Below are 12,513 nucleotides of genomic sequence, written 5' to 3' on the forward strand. Positions count from 1 at the left end.
GTTCCATTTTGTTCCCTCAGAAATATATATTGGGTCAATATTTTGGTTGGAGGTAGGGTCTTTATAAAGGCAATCAAGTTGCAAGGCAGCCATTATGACAGGACCTAATCCAAAGTAACTGGCATCCTTATAGAAAGGGGGAATTTGGACATAGACATCTACACAAGGAGAACACTATGTGAAGATAGAGGCAGAGATCAGGGTATTGCTTCTATAGGTCAAGAGATGTGAAAGATCGTCAACGAACCATGAAAAGCAAGGCTAGAGTCAAAGAGTAGCTTCTTCCTCATAGCCCATGAAAGACCAAAGCAGCAGACAACTGATCTTGAGATTTTATCTTCTAGAACAGAGAGAGCGTATTTCTGTCATTTAAGCTACTCAGTTTGTAGTACTGTACAACAGTGGCCCCAATGAACTAATATACCACGAAAAGATTTTCATAAAATTATAATTTCTTTAGAAATTTCTTTATAATTTTTTTCCATTTAATTTCTTTTAAAAACTTTTGTTCTCTGGCAGCCTTTCTATTACTGGATGTCAGATTCTTCTTCCCAGAGATGGAAAGTAATGTTCTTGGACATAATATAGACATGCATATAGAAGCAGGCTTGAAAGACAAGCTCTCAATAGAAAGTGCATGCTTGGATCGACCTATAAAGCAGTGGTGGCGAACATATGGCACACATGCCACAGCAGGATGGTCATAACATTGAAAGCTCTAAAATGTTCCCCGTCATTGATATAAAGGCTGGGTCTGGTAAATGTAATCATGGTCTTACATGATATAGAGAAAACACAACTGGCTGTCAATAAAATTTTGCCAAGAAGCTAGAACCCGGGAGAAAACCAATATGACATTAGACTCCAGCTTGTCCATACTCAGTTTAAGGAATTTTGAGGAAGACCAGAAAAAGCCAGCAATAGCCACCCCACAAACATGCTGAACCTCTGCTGGATAGTTTTTCGGAAGCGCTGAAGCCAGAAGAGATCTTGCACCTTTCTCATTTGTATTCATCAGTGTTCCTATTTCTGTGACAAAATACCTGACACTCACAATTTAAAAGAGGAGATGTTTACTTTGGTTCATAGGTCAGAGGGTTTGGTCCATAATCAACTGCTCCAAGGCAGAAACACCAGGGCAGAGTGGCATGGGAAGAAAATCTGCTCAACTCATCACATTCAAGAAGCAAAAAGCAAGGAAAGAGTCCTGGTAGGGACTACGGACCAGATGTAGTCCCCAAGGTTATACGACTATGACTTACTGAGACACTCTCAGAAATATGCTTTACCAATCTACTAGGTGTCCCACAAATCAATCAAATTGACAATCAAGATTAATTGTCACAGAACTTTTGATAGAAGTTGATTGTCAGGCTAACTCTGTATAAATAAAAAAATTATTTTCTACTCAGGAAATGTGACACCATGAAAGGATGCACACATTTATTTACTCAAAGACTTTCTTTACTTATTTGAATGAGGGGTGGGTGTAGCACTATATTCCTCTCCCATTGGAAGGATTGATGATGGTAGAGAATAAATAGTGAATGTCTTAGCCAGTGACATCATGAAGGAGGAGGCAAACATTGAGAGGCTTCTCTAGGGACTTCAAGAGGTATGGGAAGTGGAGTCGTTTCAAGAGTACTGCCAGCCACAAAACTCAGTTATAATCGGAGCCTCAGAAAGATGAGCCAAGTATGAATCAATGGGCCAACATGGATTGGGCTGGGACTTTCTAAAGCATATTAAATGAAAATGATCTTTGGAGGAGAGAAGAAGGCTCTTGAGGTCATAAATATATTTTTAAAAATAAAAATGCAGGCATCCCATCAAATATCTATAGGTCCCTGTAATAATCAATTTCAATTTCCTTCAGCACAAAATTACAAAGAAATTGCCATCAGACTCAAGGCTCTACGCACTAAGGATGTGGGTCACTAATTCACAACCTGTGCTTTCACAGGCTCACAACTGCACATACAGACAGATATTTATACAAATAGCTATAATACAGCATGATTAGCCTAGTGTAGAGAGCAATTTTCCATCAGTTCTAACTGGATCAATTACTTTGTTAAGAATGTCAGACAGTCCCTAACAGTGGCTGCTTAACAGAGAGTGGTACCTTTAAATATTTCCACCTACGTGAGTCCAAGGCTGGAGACACCTTCTGATAAACTGGACTCGGGAAATTTTTTTAGGGTGTCGCCTCCCACTGTATGACTCATATTTTTACCTATTGAGCCGCCAAAAGTCTCCCTCTTTTGTTCTTCACACTTAGATTTTCCTCCTGTTCTGAGCATTTCCCTGTGATAGCACATTTGGATATTTTGAAGAGGAATAGCAAGGAAGACACTCAAACGGATTTGCTGTGGCCTACTCGAGGCGGAGGCATCTATCTAAAGAAGGATGAGTCTACAGTCAGCAGATATTTCAGACAGAGGATATCTTTTCCCCTTTGTTCCACTGAATGGTGGTTTTATCACTCCTTGCCAGTCTGAATTCTCGGTGACATCCTCTACTTACTTTTATCTCAGGGCCTCTTTTCAAAGATTATTGTATAATTACATAGAGCTACAATCCTTTTATTTTTATCATATTTGCTACATAAGCCTGATTTATTGACACTATGAAAAGACATTGGACTAAACCATGTTCCTAGTGCCAAAAATGTAGGGTGTCTTGTTCCAGAGGGGTATTCTCCAATACTTCGTGACTGCTGTGTATCCAAAGTCCAAATGGCCTGGAATGTCCTCCAAGGACAAGCAAATTACAAAAGGGGGATGAAGTTTTCATGTGAAGGCTCCTTTTTTCTTCCTGACAATGTCCTCAATATGAGCAAAGTATTGAGAATAAAGTGTGGAGGCCAAGGACGCTGCTGATGACCTACACTGCACAGGCCAGCCCTCCAGAACAAGAATTCCTGCAAAATGTCAATAGTGACAAGGTTGAGAAACTCCGACATAGAGTCAAATTTAAATCTTATGTAAAAATCCAAAAATATACTGACTCAAACAAGATAGAAATTATTAAGTTTTTTTTGAGATGGAAAGGTGAAACTGTAAGAATACCCAGGTTCTTTCCATCCTTTTACTCGACTTCCACTATGGTGCTGAACTTGTGAAGTGGTCGAAGCTGGCTTTCGCAAGTGGTCGCCAGGCTGACCCTCTTGTGTTAATTTACTAGGGCTGCAATCACAATATATCACAGACCAGGTGACTTGAACAACCCAAATTTATTTTCTCATGGTTCTGAAGGCTACAAGTCCAAAATCAAAGTGCTAGCATATTTGATTTTTCCCAATGACCCTCTCTGTGGCATGCAGAGAGCGGCTTCCTTATGGAATCCTCCTTTCTCCTACATGTGCATACGCTTGGGGCCCCTTCTACTTCTTATAAGGACAAGTCACATAAAATTCAGGCCCTCTCCTCACCTCATTAAACCTTATTTACCACTGTAAAGAACGTCCCTATCCCCAAATACAATCACACTGAGGGTTATGGATTTGGCATGATTCTGTCTATAATACTGTGGGAAAGAAGCAAAAGAAATTAGAAAACAGTTCCATGTTTAGAGACTTTACCTAGAAGTTGTATACATTGTTCCTTTTCACATACCATTGTCCTGAAACTTTGACACATGCCCATACGACAAGGAGGGCTGGAAATGTATTCTCTAGCTTGATATCCATGCACTCAGCTGAAGTGTAGGGCATTGTGTTAATGAGAGGAAAAAGGAAAGCGATTAAAGAAAAAGAAAGAATTCTGAAATTCTGGAAAACTATGATTTGTTATAATTTTGACTTAGCCTTCTCCCATTCACTGTTTCTGGAATTCCTTCTAACTACCAGGGCCCATTGCTAATGATATTTATTACTACATGGTACCTAAGTACTGCAGATGCCATACCCATTTCTAGATCATCTTTCATTTGGAAAAGAGTCACAAAACTTCATCTACAAGAAAATACTTCACATTTTTCCACTGGTAGTTTTGAGTCTGGGTGAATTTACTTCCCACTGGGACACTGAGATAAAAGATCATTTATTACAGTAATATATTAACAACTCTCAAGTATAATATATATCTTAAGAATGACTATAATAAATAGTAAGTAATACACTTTGTTAACATATATTAACTCAATTCATAGATTGATATTGGATAGATATATTTCTAACTTCCTTGACAGGAAGTTTATGCTGCTAATGGCTAAAACAAAGCCATCATCCAAGAGATTTGGGGAACTTCTACAATAGGCCACATCTGTGTGAAATACCATAAAGCCTAAACAGGACTTACGTTGAGTTGGAGAAAAGTGACCAGTCACATGCCCCAGGGAGCACCAAAGAAAGCCAACTCACCATTCTTCTTGTAGAACATAATTTCTCCTTTGAATTCTGATTTTTCCTCCAGCGACTTTTCGATCTGAAGCATCAGTTGCTCGTTGGTTTCAACACCAAATAAGAACTTGCAGCTGCAGCTCTTTTGCATGACTTCGGTTCGGGCAAATCCAGCAAGCTCACAGAAGCCATCAGAACAGTAGACTATGGGGAAACCCTTAGCCACCTGGGCATTGGCGAGAATGAAGTTGCTATCTGTTGAAAAACAAGGAGAAGATACCTAGCAACTTAACTCTTCTGTAAACCACAATTTGTGTAACAAATTATAAGCACACATTTAGTACTGAAAATGCAAGTCCTGGTGAGCTGCAGTGGAAAAGGGACAGTCTAAGGCATAAAATGGCATTGAACTGCAGAAGTATGTATTAAGCTCTGGCTTGGCCTTCATGTGAATTGGCCTGCTTTGAGGCACGAGGCATCCACTTGACAGTGAGGGAGAATACTTTGCAGGAAGGCTTCTGGTTTTTGTCTTGATTCTGCCATATAATGTATGAGTGAACTTGAATAAGTTCCTCAAGCATTCTAAACCTGTTTCCTCAGATTTTACTTTCCCAAAAGCAGATCCCATGACTAAGGTTTAGGTATAAGTAGTTTATTTGGGAGGTGACTCCAGTAGGTAAGCAAGTAGGAAATTGAGGCTCAATCACACAGGGATTCAAGGACTCAAGATTTCCCCACTGTGGTTTCCCTGTTGTTTATCTGGCAATGTACAGCACTCTTCCTTGGTTAGAAATCACTACTGGGGTGTCAGAGTATAAGCACTTTTGAACCATCCCTGTTCTGCAGCGGTCACATAGGTAGCTAGATGCCAAAAGCCACTTGTTTATAAGAAAATTATTTGCTGTCAGAGACGGTTGTGAATAATGTATCTAACTGCACACTTGGTCTGCACATATCTCAAGGTGAGTAAAGTGAAATCCACAGGGCGCTGACAAGTGTGCTACAAGAACTATGTTACTTACTTCATAGATGTCTATAGGGATTTTTTTTCTGGTCTTAGAGATCAAACCCAGGCACTCACACATGTAGAACCATACCCCAACCCTGTTATAAGGATTACTGAGGTGACACATATACGCCTAACCACATATCTGGCATAAATACTCAATGAAATTATGATTGAGTGTTGTTTACATATTTATGGCTATTACATTAATAATAAAGAATTAGAGGCTAATCAAAACCAGAATAGTATTCTTAAATGCTTAGCAGTAATCCTTGAAGGAGATATTGAGAGTCAATATTCAAGAAGTTTATGGAGGATACATTTTTGGAGATTAACTTTGTTTTGTTTTTTGTTTTGTAATTAATTTTATTGGTACACTTTTTAATTTTTTTGGTACTGGGGATCGAATTCGGGTCCTTGCGCTTGCAGGGCAGGGGAAGGAACCACTGAGCTAAATGCCCAGCCCTGGTACACTTTTGATACATATAACAATAGATTTGATATTATTAGGAAAAGTGATACATGTTGGAGATAGGCATTAAGACACTTCTAAACTCTGTTATTGGATGGTTTTCATGTTTAGAATGATTTAAGAAACCTTATAAAAAGCATTCATTAATTCATTCACATATGAAACAAATGTTGGACATTGTCAGTATGTCAAGAGTATTAGAAGCTGACATTTTAAAAATAATAAAACTAAAAACTGAAAGAACTATAGGATAAGTTCTTCACTGAAAAAAGTATAACATGAACTATTTAAAATTAAAATATGTGAACATGTATATGTTTACCAAATATGAAATGTTAATGTATACTTAAAATTTTTTTTTTTGTTCAGTATTTTTAAATGACACCTATAGATCATTCACCCAGGGAGAACCATTGTGTGTACCATGTAAACTATATTTTTTCTTCCCCAATGAAATAATTCATACTTTTACTATTTATAACAATTATTCCAACTTATGTAGATTTTTAGCCCTTATTTATCCTTATGCAACATATTGACTATTTTTTCTGACAACTGAAGCATATAAAATAGTGCTTTGTTCTGTATCTCTCAGTGACATGCTTTTTAAGTAATTTTCTTAGCATCTTTATAATTGTTTGTGGACATAAAAATAAAAGATCAGTCCTTTAAAGCTACAATAAGCTTCTGAAAAAAGCATGCTGAAGGATTCACCAAGATGCCTGATTTGTGTGCTTCAATTAAAGAATAGAATATGTTTGAAGCAATTAATTCTTCCTGCAAATGTACTGTAAAAACAAAGCAAAAAAAAAAGGCATGTATTTGGCCTTTTCTGTTTATATTTAGCACTTGTCCTCGATATGTAATTGCATTTCAATTCCAAAGAGAATTTAGTGACAGTCTGTGCTTTATAAAGCTTCATGTACTAGCTACATGAATGGTCCTTCTGTTTGGGAAAGTGTAGCTCCTTTGCTTAGCTATCTACTTGGAAACACATGCTTTTCTGAATACCAGTCTTGGAATTCCCAAAGAAGAAATATGACATTTACTTTAGAATTACGTAAAACAAAGCTACTGCCATAATGTTAGGAACTCATCATGGACATATCACTACACATTCATATGCTAAAGTTATTTAACCTTTTAAGGAATCAATTATGCATGTGTGATATGCATCTAAATGCCACAGGGCTTTTCTCTGTTTGTTTCTAGGTCATCCTTGTGTGTATATTCACTTTGAAAGTGACAGTAAACAATAAAATCTAAATGCATTTACATATTAGGCGGTTGATTATTTCTGTAAATGCTTCTTTAGTGAAAAGTTTCAAGGATCATCAGGACTGTTGTGTTTGGTAGGCACCTTGGTCATTTGGTCTGACCTCCTAATCTAGAACATTACTTTCCCTTTCAAACAAAGATGTACAATTCTCTTGACTTCCCAAGCACAAAAGAAATGAAGTAGAAAAGCATGGAAGATTAAAACAAAGTATACACTGATCCAATATTAATTTCTTTCATCTTTGCACTTGTCTTACTTTTAAGATGAAAACCATGAGACTTGGAGAACTTTAGTTTCGTATTCAAGATTTTTTTTTTACTTTTTTTTTTGGTACTGGGGATTGAACTCTGGTCCTTGCACTTGTGATTCAGGCAGCAGAACCACTGAGCTAAATCTCCAGCCCTCATATTCAAGATTTAAAGTTGGCATTAAAACCTGGTCCATGTGACATACTATTTTATTATGTCATGCATTCATTCTGTAAAGTGGCTTGCTCTATACTATCAGGAGAAATGAGTAAACTATTGAAAAGTATTTTCACCTATTCCGGTCTCCAAAAAGCCCAGCCCAATGCTACAGATTTTTCTTTAGAGAGACTATTTGTTAAAAGTTCATTGATGAGGTTTTCTAAATCAGTTTAGTTCTCTTTTCTCAGCAAACACTATGTCCAACTCTAAATTCTTCCAGAAAATCAATACTTCAAGGCTATGACTGTAACTTCCTTGGTTCAAAAATATTTTGCATAGGGCCTATCTAAAGTCTCACAGGAAGAAGCACAGAAATATATATAGTTGTTATTCAAATGATCTGGTTTCCAATCTCTGCATACATTTTCAATACGTATCCCAGCACTTCTAAAATTTTCTATTAAAATATCCTACTGGTCAAAGTCAGTAAGTGCACACTCCAAAAGACCTAGAGGCACAGACCTTGTTACAAAATCTCTGGTCTAACTTGAAAATCCATCAAAATTTTTCATTCCAGTCTTTATATATTCATGTTTGTTTCGGTGTTTTCAATTTTGTTCCCATGTGGGCCTGCCAAAATTTTAATTCAATTAAAATTTCATGAAGAGGTATAGCTTGTTTTTTATGACTTTGTGCCTATAGTTCAGTGTATCACTACATGACCCAGGCTTGAATTCACAACTCTAAGTAACTAAACAACATTAGGCAGATCCAAATCTGTCTTTTCCTGCAGTCTCAAATAGTGAAAGACAACTATCTCAGCACCCAGTGCAATAACTCTATATGATAGACCTCAGAGCCAGTCAGAACAATGGAGCCACTGATAGACATGACTTCACATCACTGTATACTTTTGGATCTCTCTAACAATAATGCAGAAACCCACCCTTTGATGATCCAAATCTTTATTCCTGAAGAGTGTCTTTGATATTGGTTCTCTCATAAAACCAACACTTGTATTGTGGTAACAAGTACTCATTCCAACACATCCCGAAGACATAGAAGATGGACACATTCAAGTCTCCAGCCCTCAGTTTCCTGCAGGGAGCAAGAAACAAGCATGCACACTTAAGCTTGTTTTACGAGTTACCCCTGTGCTTTAAAAGTTACCTTTGTGTACAGGTACAACAAAGACAACATTTGTATCCCTTGTGATATTGAGCAGTCATCTCTGTAGACTACTTATTATGCCAAATAGAATATCAATATCTCTGACTTTAAAATATTTAAATGAACTTTGCACTTTATATAAATTTCAGGGAGCTTTAACTGCATAAATTCCAAGTATAATAGCATCTTTATTAGGTTATTATCACTGGCTGCAAGCTAAAATTCTCAGTGTGTCCTCTGTCAAACTTTAAGAAGTTACTTGGACTTGAGGACTTTTCTAACCCTACATAAAGAAGAAAAAAAAGATAAGAAATTTCTAAAGAGAGAATCTCACAGTCCTGATGATTTATGTACTATCTAATGTCTTGACTCAAGACGTCTTAACTCAGATTGCTGGCTTTCATTATGTATGGTCTGATTTTTAAGAAACTTTGTCAGTTGTAACTCTAGACAAAGATCAGAAGAAAATATTGTAAGACAGCAAAATTCAAAGCTGGAACTGTAGTGTAGAAGTAGTAGTAGAAGGTAGTCATAGGTATCTGTTTATGCAAATATTTTTCTCCCTTCAGTCCAGTAAACAAACACAGGTAAATACAGACAAATCAGTCCTCTTCATAATCTTGCCTTTGGGAGCATGGTTCTTGGCTAGCATCAGTCTCAGCTGGAATTTCTTAGAAATTCAGAATCTTAACTTTTATCCCAGATCCCAGTCAGAATCTGCATTTTTAACAAGATTTCTATGCACATTAAAGTTTGAGATGTTCTGTTAGAGTAACATTAGAAAACATTGTATGGTCTGTCTTATATGAAGAACTCAAAGTATAAATAATTTAAAGAGCAACATCAAAGGCAGATGACAGGAAATGGACGTAGACTTTGTGAGGAAACAGGAGGTCATGGGGAGAATAAAAAGACTAAGATGTGATACACATATGAACCAATTCCCCAAGATGAGTGTATTACGAATCGCAAACATACATTAATTATGTATTATATATATTTATATATTATATATATATAAACATTGGACAGAGCTACAAAAACCTAGTTACAATAAATGGCTAAGATAGGATGTATGGGTGTATAACTAAAAGAAAAAAGACTTATTTTCATTATATACCCTTTCCCGCTTTAAAATTTTGTACCATGTGCATGTAATACCTACTAAAATATTTTTTAGAGTTTATTTAGCCACTTATTTAACTGGCTGAATAAAAATACTTGCTTAAAAGCAAATGGCAATTTTGGAGCTGGGGATTTAGCTCAGTGGTTCCTGCCTAGAAAGCACAAGGTCCTGAGTTTGATCCCCAGTACCAAAAAAAACCCAAATGGAAATTTTGATAAAAAATACTATAAGAAAAGGTTTAATTTCCAATAACAAAGATAAAACTTCAATAAGACAAATTTGAAACAAATTTAGCATACTCTATCATAATTTAAAACTAGTAAGATCTTCAATAAGTTTTGCAACCTCCACTTTTTCAGTTGCCTAAGATTCAATGTTGAGTTTTACTAATCTTGTCAATTTATTGTCTCAGAGTTCAAGAAATGAGTTTCATCTTGAAAAAGAATGGTTTTTCATGAAGCCTCAGTGTATGCATCAAATGTACAATGAATTAAAGAGAAACTGCAGAAAATCTTAAAAATAATGGAAAATCTTATTTGGTACTTTTCCACAATTGCTTCTCTGCAATTACACTGATAATATTAAAATGCATTCCACTTTTCTGATTCTTGTCCCATAGTTAATCTTTTAGACAAAATAATCTTTCATATCATCTGCTCACTTGTTACCAAAAAATTAGTTTTAGTATCAGTACTCTGCTGTCTGAATATTTGGATGTACACTCTAAGGGACATTTTGTTTACTAATATAGTCACAAATACAATAACGTAACCTGGCATATAGTTGCTCATTAACAAACGTTAGTGAAATAAATAAGTAAAATAAAGTTACAGCCAATTCTTTTTTATTAAAGCACACCCCGAGTTACAGTGAAATGTTTTTAACTGAATCTATTATTTGCTTTACTGTTAAGCAGGGAATCAGTGATCTCAAACTAGCAACTTTGCTTTAAAAATAAAATCAGAAGGGACCCATGCAGCTTATCTGATGCCCATAATTTTCAACCTGGCATGTTACTTTCAGTAACGTCATTAGTAAACAGAGATGGGAAGCTTTACTTTCTATTAGAAAACATGGCACATAATTAGAAAGCTAAATAATGCTAACTAAACAAAGCCCATTCTCTAGTATATGACATCAGGAAAGTAATAAGGCATCGCTACTCAGTGAAGAAAACTGTGTCTATGTATGAATGAAGGTTTTGGGGTCATTAAAGATTATTTGGGGGGCATCAACAGACTACTTTTGAATTTCTATCAAATTCTTGCAATTTGTTTACTTGTGGGCTACCCTTTTCCAGTTTATTCAAAGAAGTAGATATGATGTAAACAGCTCTGCCTTTGTATGTCTTTTATTTCTACTTTTCTATATTTGTAACACCAGTCCTTCCCTACCTCCTCTCCAAATCAAATACGAACCAAAGGCAAGCTTTTTGGAAAGCTCAAGCTTATGCCCTGCTTTTGCAAAGAGCAGGAGAGGAGAAAGCTCAATCTTTGGGATGTTTTTTTTCAAGGTACAAAACTGGTTGATCTAAAAATGCCAACTCCCTTAGCCCAGGGGGATGGGAAGGGGAAGAGTTAGGAGAAAAGTTATAGGACTTGCATTTTATAGGACAATTTTCATTTAGTGTAATTTAATTCTCTCAAATAAAGTACCAACGATGGCACTTATGGTGATTTAACTTTTATATCATTGTAAAAGATTTCTTAGGAGTTTGTTTAACAACAAAGCAAAGACCACATGATAATATTTTTGTTCTAAAAAAGGAGTACTTATTTTGACATCTTATATGGCTCAATGTAAGACAGATTAAATGGAATATAGCAAATAAAACCACCCTTAAACTATAAATGCCCATGTTCCCCAAATATTTAATTTAACTTGTCCCTTGATTCTCTTGCAGCACAGCTAGACTTTGCTTGCAATTATATTTAATTCAATAAGTATTTCTCTTTAATTTTAAACAAACTGGCACACAGTGTTCACATGTGAAGATTGGAGGAGAGGTGATTAATTCAGCCTATTTTAGCTATGTAATTTATTTTTTACACTTAAAGCCTTTTAAATTTAAAATTTTGAAGACTACACATACAAATCAGTGTGCCTAATGCAGCAGTGTGGACTGAATTTTCTCCATTTAAGCTTTGTTGATATTCTGCAGAAGCTAATAAGATTTAAATGTTTTTCATAATTTGGTAGCATTTTCCAGAACCTCATCTGTCCATTGAATAGTCTTCTCTGCTTCACAGTACTTATGTTAAATTAAACAGGAAAGGCAAGTGGCTTTACAAGAGATAATTCTAAGTTAATTGTAGCAGGAAACACAAGTCTAAACTAATTTGATAGTTATAAATATTCCATGGCGGTAATATCGGTATTTTCATTCTACCATCTTTGTAATAATGTGGAGAGGGTGCAACACTTTATTTAAGGTAACACTTGCAGGCAGGTCTTAGAATTTTTGAGAGAAGTGGTGGCAAGAAGGCAAGAATTGAGAAACCAACACAGGTGTGTGCCGACTCTGTATTATGAAATGCAGCTAAGTAGGAAGGAGGCAGCAGAATGAATGAGACAGGCTGAAATAAAGTAGATAATACTGCTCTTTGTTAAGCAGCTATGATATACCAGGTGTGCTCTGGTCAGCATTTTGGATTTGGGATTTCTGGCCTTCACTACAGCATCTTAGAGTTCAATATCACTACAGTGAAGGG

At 36.1% G+C, this 12,513-nt stretch overlaps 1 protein-coding gene across 2 annotated transcripts in view; it reads right to left on the reverse strand.

Annotated features, from left to right (window-relative positions):
- Nucleotides 1-12,513, reverse strand: part of Kcnh8 (potassium voltage-gated channel subfamily H member 8) — a 347,961-nt gene that overhangs the window by 229,952 nt on the left and 105,496 nt on the right. Inside the window, exons 1-2 of one of the 2 annotated variants that reach the window (XM_087182236.1) lie at nucleotides 8,453-8,610; nucleotides 4,364-4,597 (exon numbers count right to left, since the gene is read on the reverse strand). In XM_087182236.1, the coding sequence (XP_087038362.1) occupies nucleotides 4,364-4,493 (130 nt within the window). In that variant the 5' untranslated portion in view covers nucleotides 4,494-4,597; nucleotides 8,453-8,610. Of the gene's footprint in view, nucleotides 1-4,363; nucleotides 4,598-8,452; nucleotides 8,611-12,513 lie in introns of those variants that run through there. The other variant, XM_004864270.3, reaches the window with a different exon arrangement.

Source organism: Heterocephalus glaber, unplaced genomic scaffold (genome assembly GCF_053883595.1).
Source record: "Heterocephalus glaber isolate CG9 unplaced genomic scaffold, H.glaber_assembly_v1.0 deba00001472, whole genome shotgun sequence".
Classification (NCBI taxonomy): Eukaryota; Metazoa; Chordata; class Mammalia; order Rodentia; family Bathyergidae; genus Heterocephalus; species Heterocephalus glaber.